Source organism: Podarcis pityusensis (genome assembly GCF_964106645.2).
Source record: "Podarcis pityusensis genome assembly, chromosome: 18".
Classification (NCBI taxonomy): Eukaryota; Metazoa; Chordata; class Lepidosauria; order Squamata; family Lacertidae; genus Podarcis; species Podarcis pityusensis.
Genome location: NC_138043.1, coordinates 8839705 through 8854437, shown reverse-complemented (window position 1 = coordinate 8854437; position 14733 = coordinate 8839705). Strand labels below are relative to the sequence as shown.

The following is a 14733-nucleotide window of genomic DNA, read 5'->3' as shown; positions in this document are numbered from 1 at the left end:
GGTCTTGCTTCGAAGAAGGAGCAGATGATGATATAAAGGTCAATGAGGCTTGGGATCTTATGTGGCAGAACAAAGAATTGGGGAGAGGGCAGGAAGAGCATATTGCGATAATAAAGGCTTAAGCAGACAGTTATCTTGAGTTTAGAAAAGACAGGTTTTCTGTCTTCCCTCCATGTAGTGTCACCTGGGACTAGGCCTATTGTTTCCAGAATAAAGGCTGAAAGCTAGAGAATTTGCCCAGGTCTACCCAAAGACTCCATAGCTGAACAAGGAGATGAGGCCTGGTCCCCCTGCTCAAACTCTCAACACTGCAGGTTGGGCTCAGTTGTAACTGCTAAGGGCAGGGCAGGGTAGGGTATGTCCACGAACCCTGTGCTTCTGCATTCACCCTGTGCCATACCTGCAAGTTTTTCATCTGATCCGATATCTACATCCTCAAAGCAGCAATACGTGGAACATCGTAAGATAAGCATACCATATTGTGGTTATTGCCGGTATGCCAATTTAGGAACCGAATGGACTTTATCTCCTTTATCTACCATCCATTGGACTTTAATTTCTCTTGATATGTTCTGTTTGCATGATGTGTTGGTCTATGGAATTACACTTTGTGAGATATTATGGGTTGAATTGTGTTTGAAATAGAAGTTACATAGTCATTGTTACATTGTGTGTGTTGTTACCAAGAGTGTAGAATTTGGCATATGATTAGCAGCTGTTCTTCCCTCTCCCTCCTTGGGGGATTTTAAGCAGAGGTTGGATGGCCATCTGTCACAGATGCTTTAGCTGAGTTTCCTGCATTGCAGAGGGTTAGACTAGATGGCACATGGGGTCCCTTGCAACTCTTCAATTCTGTGACTCCAAAGGGCCACTTTGATAAGACATACACACACACACATACATAGCCTGCTGCCAAGGTTCCATTGACCTCATCACTGTTCTTAGCTTTGGGGGACCAGATTTGGCCCGAGTTTCTAGTTGCTGACCCCTTGACTAATATTTGATTTTGATGCTGTGTAATAAATGCTGATATGGCACAGTGAAGGAAGACAGCTGTCTTCACCTTGCTATTTCTGTTTGATTCACAAATTTTGTTAGCTGGGCGGTGGAGGGGGTCCTTCCTTTAGGGGGGAGGGACCTGAGCTGTGGCCCAGCCACACATGTCAGGTATCAAGGCCAAGCTCTCCTTTGCCATAAGTGCAATGTGCCGCTTGGTTTATCAACAACACCATTTGTGTGGCTCCTGATTAATGGGGCTTTGCGGGGCCCGCATCTGTAAATTATTTACGGCATACAGATTCGGAATAATTAGCTGTCATCTTCTCTGTGGAATACATGAAATGTAGCTTCCATCATGAGGCAGACAGGCCATTTCTTACTCTTAGCGATGATGGTGGCGATGATACGATTTTTCAACGTGGCTTTATTTCCGGGATATGTTTGTAGGCGCATGGTTTCTCCTTTGCTCCCTTCATCTCATACCTTTAAAAGATTTCTGCTGCTTCTTCCCTGGTAACATTTTATCTTGCGAGACTGATAATGGCTAAGGGAGATGCTCAGCTTCTTCCTCCTTGTCTGACTTGTCAGGACGCATTTATGGCAGAGTGTGTCTCCTCTTCCCCTTGCTTTGCTGTGTTGTTAACTTAATTTGCTAGAAAATTGGTTTTGAGTTGCGTGGGTTGAGTGACTGGAGGCGATGATGAGAGGCGGTATGTGGATGAGTGGGTGGTTCTAGATCAGCAAGTTTCAAACGGTGTTTCAGGGAACCCCAGAAGTTTTTCTCAATGAGAAGAAAAGCAGGCAAGCTCACTCCTGGAAAAGAGCTCCTGGGGTCAAGGCAAGTGACATGGTACAAATAGTTGGGTTGCTGAGTTCAGCGGCCAGGGATCCAGAGGTGCACAGTGCGAGTTAGTAGACATTTTCCATAGTGGGAAGATAGTGGGGCTGCAGGAATGGAGGTGGAGGTATCTATTTTAGCAGCGTGTCTCACTTGCAAGTTTCTCAGACTGAGGAACTGAGCATGGAGCAGTAGCCAGGCTCCTACTGGCTCCTCTGGTCTGGATGCACCAAGAAAAGCTACAGTACAGTGTCTGGCCATTCTAGGGGTAACACATTGTTGTGGCACTCCCAAGAGCTGCCCTAGTGTTTCAGAGAACAAGGAGTCTGGGCCTGGCTAACAGTTTGTTTCCCGTTATCCATATTTCCCTACCCAGTGTGACGTAGGTGGCGCTGTGGTCTAAACCACCGAGCCTCTTGGGGTTGCTGATCGTAATGATTGGCAGTTCAAATCTGTACGATGGGGTGAGCTCCCGCTGGTCTGTCCCAGCTCCGGCCAACCTAGCAGCTTGAAAGCATAAATAACACTGCGAGTAGATAAATAGGTACAACTATGGCAGGAAGGTAAGCAGAATTTCTGTGCACTCTGCCTTGCACAGCAGTGTCCCATTGCGCCAGAAGCGGTTTAGTCATGCTGGCCACATGACCCAGGAAGCTGTCTGTGGACAAACACTGGCTCCCTCGGCCTGAAACGAGATGAGCGCTGTACCCCATAGTCTATTTCCGACTGGACTTAACTGTCCAGGGAACCTTTACCTTTTTCCTACCATGTGTTGGGTACCACACACACACACACACACACACACACACACACACTCACACACACTCACACTCGATGTGATTCCCACCCCCCTTTTGTGGTTCCATGTAAAGTCATTTCCAAAACTGCATCTCCCACTTTACACCTTCTTGGTAGTGGCGGCTGCCCTGTGGAACACCCTCCCTTCAGATGTCAAGGAAATAAACAACTACCTGACTTTTAGAAGACATCTGAAGGCAGCCCTGTTTAGGGAAGTTTTTAATGTTTGATGTTTAATCGTGTTTTTAATATTCTGTTGAGAGCCGCCCATAGTGGCTGGGGAAACCCAGCCAGATGGGTAGGGTATAAATAATAAAATTATTGTTGTTATTATTATTATTACTTGGTTACTCTCTAGTTTTCTTTTAAATTAACCTTTTAAGTGCTTGTTTTTAGATTAATCCTGCTAATGCCGTTTAGTTGTTTGCAATCGTTTTTGAGATAGTGTTAGATACCTTCTAGCATGTGGTCTTGGCCTTGTCTGACCCAGCTGTTGCACCCTTGAATGCACCCCAGAATTCCCTGCACAGCCCACATCTTCCAGGGCAGACATGTGGAGAGAGTTCCTGGAAAAGAGGCCCTTCCCAGTGCTGGCTCATTTCAGCTTCAATCAGATCTACACTGGAAGCCATTCCAGTTGTCTCTGTCAACACTGAAAGGTGGCACCGCTTATTGCATTTCAGAAAGGAGGAGGTGGGCTGGACCTTTGGGTTTTGCACCACCCGGCCTTCATTTGCCCCTGACCCAGCCTTTGCCGCAACTTGAGATGTAGTTGCTCTTAATAATCTCTGCCTTTCTATCACTGTGCAAGGTCTGTTCAAATGCCATAGTGACAGCTAGTGGTCAGATGTTTGAGAATGACAGGCATGATGGAATCATCTGACCACTAGCTATATTGAAAGGTATTGAAGCAGTATAAGGAATGTTGGATTGTTTCTTCCAATAATGGGAAGAAAGAAGTCATAGTTCAAGAAGAAACTGGGCAGGTTGAATAAATTTGGGGGGTAAATTATTTTGATGTAGCTATAGGGTGGAACTTTTGAGTTTTTTGAGGAACAATTAGTACATGGAATAAATCTGCTACAGCGGCTGACATGCTATATGAGTAATGTTTTTAGTGGTTGATATATTTTTGTGTATGTTCCTGTATTGGTCTGGCATGTAGTTTTGACGTGTTTTCATTTGTGCACATTTTGATACTTCAGTTTTGAAAACAAACACAAAATGCCAGGGTTGGGGGCCTGTTGTGAAGTGTGTGATCAAGTCAGCTAGTCAATACCAGTGAAATCTCATTATTAAATTGCCAATACCCAAATCCCTCCCTGATTAGAACCAAGTGCTGATATATGACATGCCCTGTAGTGGCACCTGAAGGGAATCTTCAGCTTTTCTCAGCTCAGACTGCAACAATTGCAAACCCAACACGCTGGCTAATAACTCTTAGTAAATATATAATCGGTATGATGTCATTCAAAATACACGAATAAGCCACTTCAAAATAATGTATATATCATACAACACATCTCACAAATTATACAAGTAACTGCAAGTTGTTATATGTATCAGAGTCAAACAAAGGTTCAAACAACCAATGAATAGCGAGGAACTCCAAACTGTCTCTCAAAGGAAGACGTCTCTCCAAAGTCTCAAAAGGACAGTGCATCCGGAATAGTTCAACTTTTTCGGAATAAAGTCTTCATCAGCTAGAAATGGAATTGCAAGCAATGAATGACAACAAAACTGAGCAACCTGTATGTAAGATATACAGTAGAACAAAATATAGAAAGAGGTACATACCGAATAATTATCAATGAGATATACATACTAGTGAAGATCATACTAGTGGATTCAGTGCTCATTGGATAATGTAGCTGCTGATGCTTACAACACAAACGCCTAGAACATACAAAGTTGACCACAGGTGTTTCACATCACAACTGTTGCAGACAATGTAAAGAAACTTAAAGCAACAGTACGTCAATTCTGGCATTACAATGCAAGATGTAATGTAAAATGACAGACTTAAAATAGAACAGATTTGGATAGTATACAATGGATTTTACATAAAACAACATTCAAATAAAACAATTGAAGTCAGGTTCTGAATTCAACCCCCCCAGATATTTGGATTTAAACAAATAAGTGGGTTTCTTGTTGATGCAATAACCGCTCAACGTCTTGCCCAGCCCCACGTGTACGTATCTGCCTCTGGGCTGGCAATTTATGAATGAAGACAGGAGACAAGCATCACCCTTCCAGTAAACCCAGCTATATAATACTTGAATTGCAAAGGGGGGCTGAAAGAGCAGGGCCTCTCATAGGTTTACCTCATGGCTGATGTGAAATGTGGCCTAGCCCACACCCTAACAGCAGTTTCCTCTGCAAAGCAAATTATTCCAAGAGATTCGAACGCGTGAGCCAAGCTGCAGGTGGAGGCACAAGCATAAGAAGTCAAGTTAAAATTGCCAGAAATGTCCGTGGTGATGGGTAGCCCTGTGCCATGCAGTAACAACAACCTTTATTCCTTCCCCAGAAATGTGTGTACTGCCGGAGGTGGATAAAGAAAGTGTCAGGCGCCTGCATCCAGTGCTCTTATGAGCACTGTTCCACCTCTTTCCACGTCACCTGCGCCCACGCAGCGGGGGTGCCAATCGAGCCAGATGATTGGCCTTATGCGGTGTCCATCACCTGCTTCAAACACAAAGCAGCCAGCCACATGGTAGGTCTCCTCGGTGGCTTATCTCTTTCCCTTCACTCCTCTCTCTCTCTCATTTTAAAGAAGCCTAATCTCGTTGCTGTTTTTAATCTGCCGTTCGTAGATCCCATTTTCAAGGGAGGTATCGCTGGCCCAGACGGTGATTACAAAGAACCGGAACGGTCTCTACTACCGGTGCAAAGTGATTGGCGTGACAACGCAAACCTTCTACGAAGTCAATTTCGAGGATGGCTCCTACAGCGACAACGTTTACCCAGAGAACATTATTGTAAGTTAGAATAGGCTTCAGGTGGAAAAATATTCTATAGGTCTCTTTGCCATTCTGGAGGGTGTGTGCTACTTTTCTGCTTGCATGGCCGTGAGTCTTGTTTCTATTATTGCTAAAATAAGAATTCTGTCTTCTTGAGTTAGATTTAAAACAAAACAAAACAGAAAAGATCTAGTATGGAATTTATGAATGGCAGAAAAAAAATTGCTTCTGTTGTACCATCCAAGGAAGAGTGGCTTCACAAGTTTCGTTGGTAAAACTTGCAGAGTATGTGTATTTACGAAATCAAGAAGTTTGTGATAAAAGATGTTTTTTATTATATACAGTCGTACCTTGGATCTCGAATGCCTTGGCTCCTGAACAAATCGGCCACTGGACGATCGAAACCCAGAAGTGACTGCTTGGTTTTCGAACGATTTTCGGAAGCCAAACGTCTGGCGTGGCTTCCAATTGGCTGCAGGAGCTTCCTGCAGCTATTCAGAAGCCATGCTTTGGTTTTCGAACATTGTGGAAGTCGAACGTACTTCCGGAATGAATTCCGTTCGACTTCCAAGGTATGACTGTACATCGGCTTATATAGGGCCTTGTCCACTGCTCTCATAAATCGGGGCCTGTTAGATAAATGAGAGATTAAAATTGATAGAGGTGTGTGTATTCTCTCTTGCTATATATTAAAATTGTAAAGCCGTAATCGTGCTGCAGTTTGTGTGGCCACCTCCAGCATGGTGACAGAACGGCAGGCAAGCAAACAGCGGAGAGTGGTAGCAAGCTGTTTAAAGTAGAGCGGTAGGCATTTCAGAGTGTGGTTTGGCAAACGGCTTTCTGAAGACCCTCCTCCCTTCTGTTAAACATTGCTTCAGTGGAGAGGTGCTTCAGGTGGGGACGTCTGGGGTAGGCAAGGAGGGAGCAGGATGTCAAGAAAGGAGGGATTGGCCCAGGTGTGGGAGACGGGTTGGCAATGGAGTTCGCAGGTATGCGGGGTTGGCGAGCAGGGATGGCAGCCGCTTGTATCCTATATTTTGTGTATGCAGTTATTTTAAAAAACCAAGCTGGGTCAGACTAAAGGCCCCTCTAGCACTGCATCTTGTTCTCACACGTGGCTAGTCAGAGGCCTGTGAGAAGCCAGCAAACAGGATCTGCACAAGCATCAACTCTCCCCCCTTGTAGTCATGGGCTTACCGCCTCTCATACTGCAGGAAGTATGTAGACATCATGTCTGGTAGCCTTTATAGCAGCGGTTCTCAACCTGTGGGTCCCCAGATGTTGTTGGACTACAACTCCCATCATCCCTGAGCTCTGGCCTTGTTAGCTAGGGGTGATGGGAGTTGTAGTCCAACAACATCTGGGGATTCAGAGGTTGAGAAAGGCTGCTTTATAGCCTTATCTTATCATTTGTGCTGCCCTTGAAAATCCTGTAAAACGTGTCTGTGGGAGCTTGCCTGATACAGCCCCTTCCCAGACTTCCTTAGTTGAACGTGTTATGGTGCCAGCCATTTCTGCGTGCTCCCTCCCTCCCACAGTCCCTCTGACTTTCTTCCCTGACTTGCCTCTCAGAGCAGAGACTGCCTCAAGATGGGGCCACCCGCTGAGGGAGAGGTGGTTCAGCTGCAGCTGACGGATGGCATCACTTACCAAGCAAAGTTTATTGCTGCCCAGATCAGCCAGATCTTTCAGGTAAGAGCCCAGCAGTGCCTTTGCCTTTGCCTTCCAGGCTAGATACTTTTACTAGCAGAGAAATGGACTTGCTTCTGGAATTCAAAGATGGACTGGTGACTTCCCTGGAGTGATGTTTCCTGACGAGTGTGCTGCTCCTCCATGTTCTGCAGAGAACCATATGTTAGCAAGCAAGCCCTGCCTTTGCTCCAGCTGGTGGATTCAAACAGGGAAAGCAAAGCTGAGAGGGTTATGCCCTTTAAATTGGAGCCATCTTGATTCACAGCGTCAAAAAGCCAATGCAATTCTGGGCTGCATCAATAGGAGTATAGCATCTAGATCAAGGGAAGTAATAGTGCCACTGTATTCTGCTCTGGTCAGACCTCACCTGGAGTACTGTGTCCAGTTCTGGGCACCACAGTTCAAGAAGGACACTGACAAACTGGAACGTGTCCAGAGGAGGGCAACCAAAATGGTCAAAGGCCTTGGAAACGATGCCTTATGAGGAACGGCTAAGGGAGCTGGGCATGTTTAGCCTGGAGAAGAGGAGGTTAAGGGGTGATATGATAGCCATGTTCAAATATATAAAAGGATGTCACATAGAGGAGGGAGAAAGGTTGTTTTCTGCTGCTCCAGAGAAGCGGACACGGAGCAATGGATCCAAACTACAAGAAAGAAGATTCCACCTAAACATTAGGAAGAACTTCCTGACAGTAAGAGCTGTTTGACAGTGGAATTTTCTGCCAAGGAGTGTGGTGGAGTCTCCTTCTTTGGAGGTCTTTAAGCAGAGGCTTGACAACCATACGTCAGGAGTGCTCTGATGGTGTTTCCTGCTTGGCAGGGGGTTGGACTCGATGGCCCTTGTGGTCTCTTCCAACTCTAGGATTCTATGATTCTATGATCATTTCCCAATTGGAAATGCATCGCTTAAGAGGAATAGTGCATACAACCAAACAGTGAACAGAACGAGAACCCGTTTTCTGGGGCTAAGTAGGCCTTGGTTAGGTTGAGAAGGAAGGATGGTTGGCTGGCCCCACAGAGGTTGCGAAATGTAAGGTGGAGGTCAGGTTGTCTGATGGCCACTCTCATTCCCTTCTGTAGGTAGAGTTTGAAGATGGCTCTCAGCTGATGGTCACAAGAGGCGATATCTACACCCTGGAAGAGGAGCTTCCCAAGAGAGTAAAATCACGCTTGGTAGGTATCTCAGGGCTACTTTTTACAAAGCTGCTGCTGCTGCTGCTGCTGCTTTGAATTGTTTTCCAGGACAGTTGTTGCTGCAGTGGAGAGAGGTCATGTCTCCTTTCTAGTTACAGTGGTACCTTGGGTTACATACGCTTCAGGTTACAGACTCCGCTAGCCCAGAAATAGTACTTGGGGTTAAGAACTTTGTTTCAGGATGAGAACAGAAATTGCGGCGCGGCAGCAGCAGGAGGCCCCATTAGCTAAAGTGGTGCTTCAGGTTAAGAACAGTTTCAGGTTAAGAACAGACCTCCAGAACGAAATAAGTTAATAAGTTCTTAACCCGAGGTACCACTGTACTGACTGCTAAATCAGTTACCTGTTGGCTAGGGGTAGCCCAAGGCATTTTGGCACCCGAGGAAAAATAATTTCTAGTGCCCCAGCCACTCTGGGCAGCTTCCAACAAAATATAAAATAATTTGTTGTTTGTTGTTATATCACCATCACCATTGCTGCTGCTGCTGCTGCTGCTGCTGCTATTATTATTATTATTATTATTATTATTATTATTATTATCAGTATTATGTGGTGTGAATGTGGCCGCCGCCTTCTCCTCCTCCTCCTCCTCCTCCTCCTCCTTCTTCTTACACCACCATATTTGTGACTCTATCCATCCCTTGGAGAAACTGAGTGATCAATAAATGGTGTTGTAGTCATTCAGAAATCTCATTAAGTGAAGCTTGGGTCAACAAGGAGACGCTTTCACCAATTGTCCACCTCAGGATTAATTCAAGAGCCTTGGTCCAAGGGTCTCCTGCCAGCAAAGCAGTGGCTTTTGTGAAATGTTGTCTCCTCTCGTCTGAAAGGGTGCTTGAGTTCTCTCTGCCTATGTGCCTTCTGCCTTCCTCTCACACCTGTCATTCTCCTGTTGCCCTTCTAGTCGCTCAGCACTGGGGCGCCTCAGGAAGACGCCGTCCCAGGAGACGACTTGAAAGCAGCCAAGCGCCCTCGGGTGGGCAACACCAAGAGCCCCGAAGACCCTGGCCCCAGCCCCAACTACTTTGCCATCATGGAGACCCTGCTGCAGACACCCTTCCAGCCAGGAGCACAGAGCAGCTCTATGTTCTAAACCCAGAGGAACAGTTGATTTAAAAAATTTTCTAAAAAAAAAAAAAAGACGCAACTTTTTAAAACATCCTTTTTCACATCCCTGCGAAAAGTAATTTAACTAGAAAACTGTGGCGTGGGAGACCCAGCCTTTGTGCAATAACTTGCAAATTAATTATTTTATTCTGTTCTTGGTGTGGACTTCAGAGGAGTTTGTCCTGCTCTGGCCTACCTCTGTTCTTCCTGGTGACGAACTTTTGAGTAGAAAAAACCTTGGGGGGGGCGCGTTAACCTTCCGCACAGAAACTTTGGAAGAATATGTGTCAACGGAGCTTTGTGCAGCTGAACCTTTGATTCTTTGTTTGTTTTTTGTTTGTTTTCAGTGGTTAAAATCCTGGAGAAGTGTTCACTCCAGTTTTCAAATCTGTTTTTTTCTCCCTTACTCTCTCAATATATATTTTTCTTCTTTCCTGTATTTCTTGAAAAGGTGCTATTTCCCTGACTACTGAAGCCGCCTTTTTGGAATTAGCAATTTATGTGTGTCACACACACACACACACACACACACACACACACACACACACTTTCTATAAAAAAGGAAGAAAAAGCAATTGCATTTTAAAAACAAAACAATACAAGCAGCAGCAATGTAATGAAAAAGTGAAGTGTTTCTACTCCCCCCCCCCAAACATGGCTTTAAAACAAATGAACTCCCCCCACCCCCCATTCTGATTTTCTTTTAAAAAGAAAGAAAAAGAATTGATGCCTGGTTTTATTGAAACGCCTCTTTTAAGGGGAGAAAATATGTTGGGGTAATGTTTATGTTGAACAAAGAAAGTTTTCCTTTAGCCGAAATGTTTTATAATAAATGAGAGCATCACAACAGAACTGCTACTGGACAGAATTCAGTGTTAACGCTTTCATAAAAGTCACTAGGTTGCCTGTCGCATCACCACCACTGGGGAATTTTGTGTTGGACGTTTGGGAAGGTTGCATATTATTTCCCTGGCATTTTGTAAGCAAGGGGTTTCGGTTATGAGAAGAGGTTAGCCTTTACTCTGTATACAGGGCTTGCCACATGCTTCAAATGGTCCCGAGTATGATCTGTACCAAAAATAATTTTGCCCTCACTGCACCATTTTCTGAGAAGCTCTTCCTTGGTTGTGGGTCTGGGACAGGGCTTCTTCCCATGGCGTTTACCGCTTCTGGAAATGCCCTTTCCTGAGACAAAGGCTTTGAATTTCTTGGGGATTTGAGGAACCAAGACAAGCAAGTTGGGGGCCCTGTTAAAGTTTCCAGCTACATTAGCCTCTGCAGATGTTCAATCCATATGTGGGAGGTGGGGGGGTCATCCCTGACTTGCCTTTATGCGCTGGCTTTATCATTTGCACAAGGCGGAGAGCCCAGCATGTTAGAATTTCCACGCAGGTTCTGTTAGTGCTGGCAAACATGGCATTCTGTGTCTTTTAAGTGGCAGGCCTCGTCCCCTCCCACCCCCTGGGTGTGCATCCATGTCACATGGCTTAAGCAAAGAAGAAAAGGAAGTATTTAAATGGAAGATTCCTCCAGGAGCTTGTAGAATCTTTTCTACAAGAGGCATTCCGTAATGGACCCTGCTTTTTACCCTTCCTCACTAATGGGTGCCAATAAGATTGTCTGCCGGGTTAGCGAAGGGGAAGAGAAAGACAGGTAAAGGTGAGCTTGGAAGCCCACCAGCTTTCATCTCACAAACATCGTTTCCTCCCCCCCCTCCCCACACCCTCTGCCCCCCCCGGGGGGGGGGATCAAACCCAAAACGTACCTGACAAACAGGATCTTAGCAAGCAGTTTCTAAACTTCCTTGCCGTGGAGAATCAGAATGCAGCTGAAACTTTCCTCTGTGTTGTGTTCCCCTGTCTCACCCCAACACACACACACACACACACTTCAAACCCACCCATGTGTGCAGCGGTTCCCTCCTTGGAAGAAGAAAATGGCATAAAGGGTAGTACTGCTTGTATAAAGGACCTTTTTAAAGAACAAACAATTTGTGTTGGTTACTGGGTTGCCATAGTTCAAGTCAGTATTGGGGGTGTGTGTGTGTGTGTGTGTGTGTGTGTGTGTGTAGCTGCCTCTTTATTTTCTTGATAATCCCTGGGAGGGGAGGGGTGCATTTGTTCAGGATGGGTTGGTTGCAAGAGAAGGGGGCATGGTGGGCTCCACTGTATGGATAAATGCTGACTGAAATATCACCATTGCTGTATTTATTGTGTATATTTAAATTGTACAAAAAAAGGAAACAAAAATGTTGTTCTCCCCTGCCCCCCCCCCAAAAAAAAAATTCAGATGGTGACCTTTGTTTCTGCTTATGCCGTGAACCTGGCTTTTGTAGAACACTTTTTCTTTTTGTTGGTTGTTGTTTCTGTTTTATCCCCCATCCACCCCACTTCTTCTTTTTCTAATACACTTACCAGTTTTGGAATGTTTTTGTGATCTCTTTGGGGAAAGGGCCTCCGTAGGAGGAAGCACTAGCAAATCCTCCTCACTTCCTTGCCAACCCTCCCCTCCCCTGAATTCATATTTGCAAGTGGTCTGTGTGTGATACATCTCTAGCTATCTATCGGGGTTTGCTTACTCTTAAAACAATCTGGTTTTGTTCTCCCCTTCTCCCTCTATAATTAATGATGGGAAACTCAGGGATTTCTTTGGGGGGGGTGGGGTGGCCCAGAGTTGTCCCCTCCCTGAAGAGGGAAGATTTCTCTCCAAAATTTTGTGTTTTGTTGCTCCAAACCCAACTATCTTCTTGTCTAAGGCCAAAGTGGAGGAGAGGAGGGAGCAAACGCAGCCATTTCCCAGCAGAGGCATTGCGGCTTCTGAAACTGAAGGTTGCGAATAGCCATCGAACCCTAGTTGATGCACCTGCCTGGATTGGAAGCCATCTGAACTGTTGGCTATCTCCACATCTTGCAACAGTGGAATGTGTCATTAGTCCCATTTGTCTGCCCTGAATACCCCGCTTATCATTTTTCTTGGGACGGTCCCCAAATTCTAGCACAGCGAAGGAGGAAGAAATGCGTCTGCCCCCTCCATGTTGCTTTACCTGTACATCATAATAATATAATTCTCATCACACTCCTCCTTAGTCACTTCTAAACTGAAAAGCCCCCAGTGTAGTTGCCTGTTCCCACTGGGAAAGTATCCCAACCTTCTTGCTAATGTTTGCTTTCCCTTTCCAGCTGCTGTGATGTCCCTCTTGAGACTGGGCAACCCAGACCTGGCCTGAGTAATATGGCTGTACCACATATCTCAGCTGTTGGATGTCTCTTGTCTCCTCCAACCATGACCCCTGAGTCCTCTGGACCTTGGAGGTTTTTGGCAGGGAGACTCCTGAAAGCATTGTTCTCCTCGGGGGGTGGGGCAGTTTACAAACTTGGGAGGTCTCTTCAGACCTCAGGGTGCGGAATCTGACTCCAGCCAGCCACCTGTCGAAATTCTCTGCTCCTCTTAGAGAAGGCAGAGGGCACAACATAAGGCTGCTTGACAACTCCACAGTGTACCAAACCAAACTTGCCCTGCATAAATTCTCTATGTTGCCTGCCATCATCTGCACCCTGACAAACACTCAGTTAAGCCCTGGGCTTGGACGGCTCGGGGAGCATCTCTAGGCAGGGCTGGGAATGTCTTCTGCCTGAAACCCTGGAGAGTCACCGCTAGTCAGTAGAGGCAATACTGCGCTTAAATGGACCCAACTCTGTATAAGGCACCCTGGGCCTACATGGGACGCGGGTGGCGCTGTAGTCTAAACCACTGAACCTCTTGGGTTGCCAATCAGAAGGTCAGCGGTTCGAATCCCTGCGAAGGGGTGAGCTCCTGTTACTCCGTCCCAGCTCCTGCCAACCTAGCAGTTCAAAAGCACACCAGTGCAAGTAGATAAATAGGTACCCCTGTGGCAGGAAGGTAAATGGCGTTTCCATGCGCTCTGGTTTCCGTCACAGTGTCCCGTTGCACCAGAAGGGTTTAGTCCTGCTGGCCACATGACCCGGAAAACTGTCTGTGGACCAACGCCGTCTCCCTCAGCCTGAAAGCAAGATGAGCGCCGCAACCCTATAATCACCTTTGACTGGACTTAACTGTCCAGGGGTCCTTTTACCTTTTACCTTGGGCTCCTGTGATATTGTCAGGTTGTGTGTCACTCGTTTCTCTGGGAGCTGTGCCAAGCCATGAGCAGTCTGGCTTCCTTGTGATTCTGTGTTGTGTTTAGCAGAGGGCAAGAGGACCTGTCCCCACACCCTTTTCTCAGGTGAGAAAAACATATATTTAAAGCAGGTGCACAAATCCTCATAGTGATAACGTACATCATCTTAATACACAGTACAACAACTCTCCAAAGGGAGGTCGGTGCTAGCCCTAAATACGGACAGCAAGTGGCTAGGTGGACTTGCCAGTTCTCCCCACCACCCTTAACCAACCCCTCACACTGCTTTCTAAAGTCATCTTTGTTGGCTTTGTATTTTCCTCTTCTCTTTTTTGGGGGGAGAGGGGAGGGAGACCCACAAAATCTCTTACACAAGCAACGCCTCTGCAAAGGTGTTGTGTCCCCCAAAGGCCTGGGTGGTAGTGGGGCACTGCCACCTTGCCACGCTGCAGCTCCTCCTAAAGCACGTCTATTTACTGCCATAATCGGAAGCCCCTAAAAGGGAGAGAACGAAAGCCACCCGCTATTAAATATAATTGTCATTGTGACAGGACCATTGTGGGGTGGAAAATTTGTGCCTTTCAGAGCTGTCTGTGTGATAAAGAGCAGCGGTAAAATCAGAAATTAATCCCCTGGCAAGAGAATGACATGGTTATCGCTGGATTGCTGCTAACAACTTACTCAAGGCATCTCTTTAAAAGAGAGAGAGAGAATGGGGAGGGGGAAACCTTGCCTCTGTTTCCCCCCCCCCCCCCCGCTTCTTGTAGGTAGCAAAGAGAAGGTCGTTTGCTTATTTCAATCCGCTCAGATCTAAAAACAAAATCAGTTTTCTTTTGTTCATTGATACCATGGGGACATCAACTGCTGTTCTGGAAAACAAATAAACCAAAAACCCTTCTCCAAAGAAAGGAAAGGGATGGTGTGATCCTGAACCAGGAGCAGCCCACCAGTGAGGCAAAGTGAAGCCATTTGCCCTGGGGGGCAGGTCCAACCCTGTCACC

The 14733-nt window shown here is 46.1% G+C and overlaps 1 protein-coding gene across 2 annotated transcripts in view; it reads left to right on the top strand.

Annotated features, from left to right (window-relative positions):
- KDM4B (lysine demethylase 4B) overlaps positions 1 to 12019 on the top strand; it is a 180834-nt gene extending 168815 nt beyond the window's left edge. For both annotated transcript variants that reach the window (XM_080988779.1, XM_080988780.1), the window contains exons 18-22: positions 5169 to 5354; positions 5455 to 5619; positions 7174 to 7293; positions 8374 to 8466; positions 9392 to 12019. In XM_080988779.1, coding sequence (XP_080844905.1) covers positions 5169 to 5354; positions 5455 to 5619; positions 7174 to 7293; positions 8374 to 8466; positions 9392 to 9580 — 753 coding nt within the window. In that variant the 3' untranslated portion in view covers positions 9581 to 12019. The remainder of the gene's footprint in view (positions 1 to 5168; positions 5355 to 5454; positions 5620 to 7173; positions 7294 to 8373; positions 8467 to 9391) is intronic.
- Positions 12020 to 14733: the final 2714 nt, after the last annotated feature.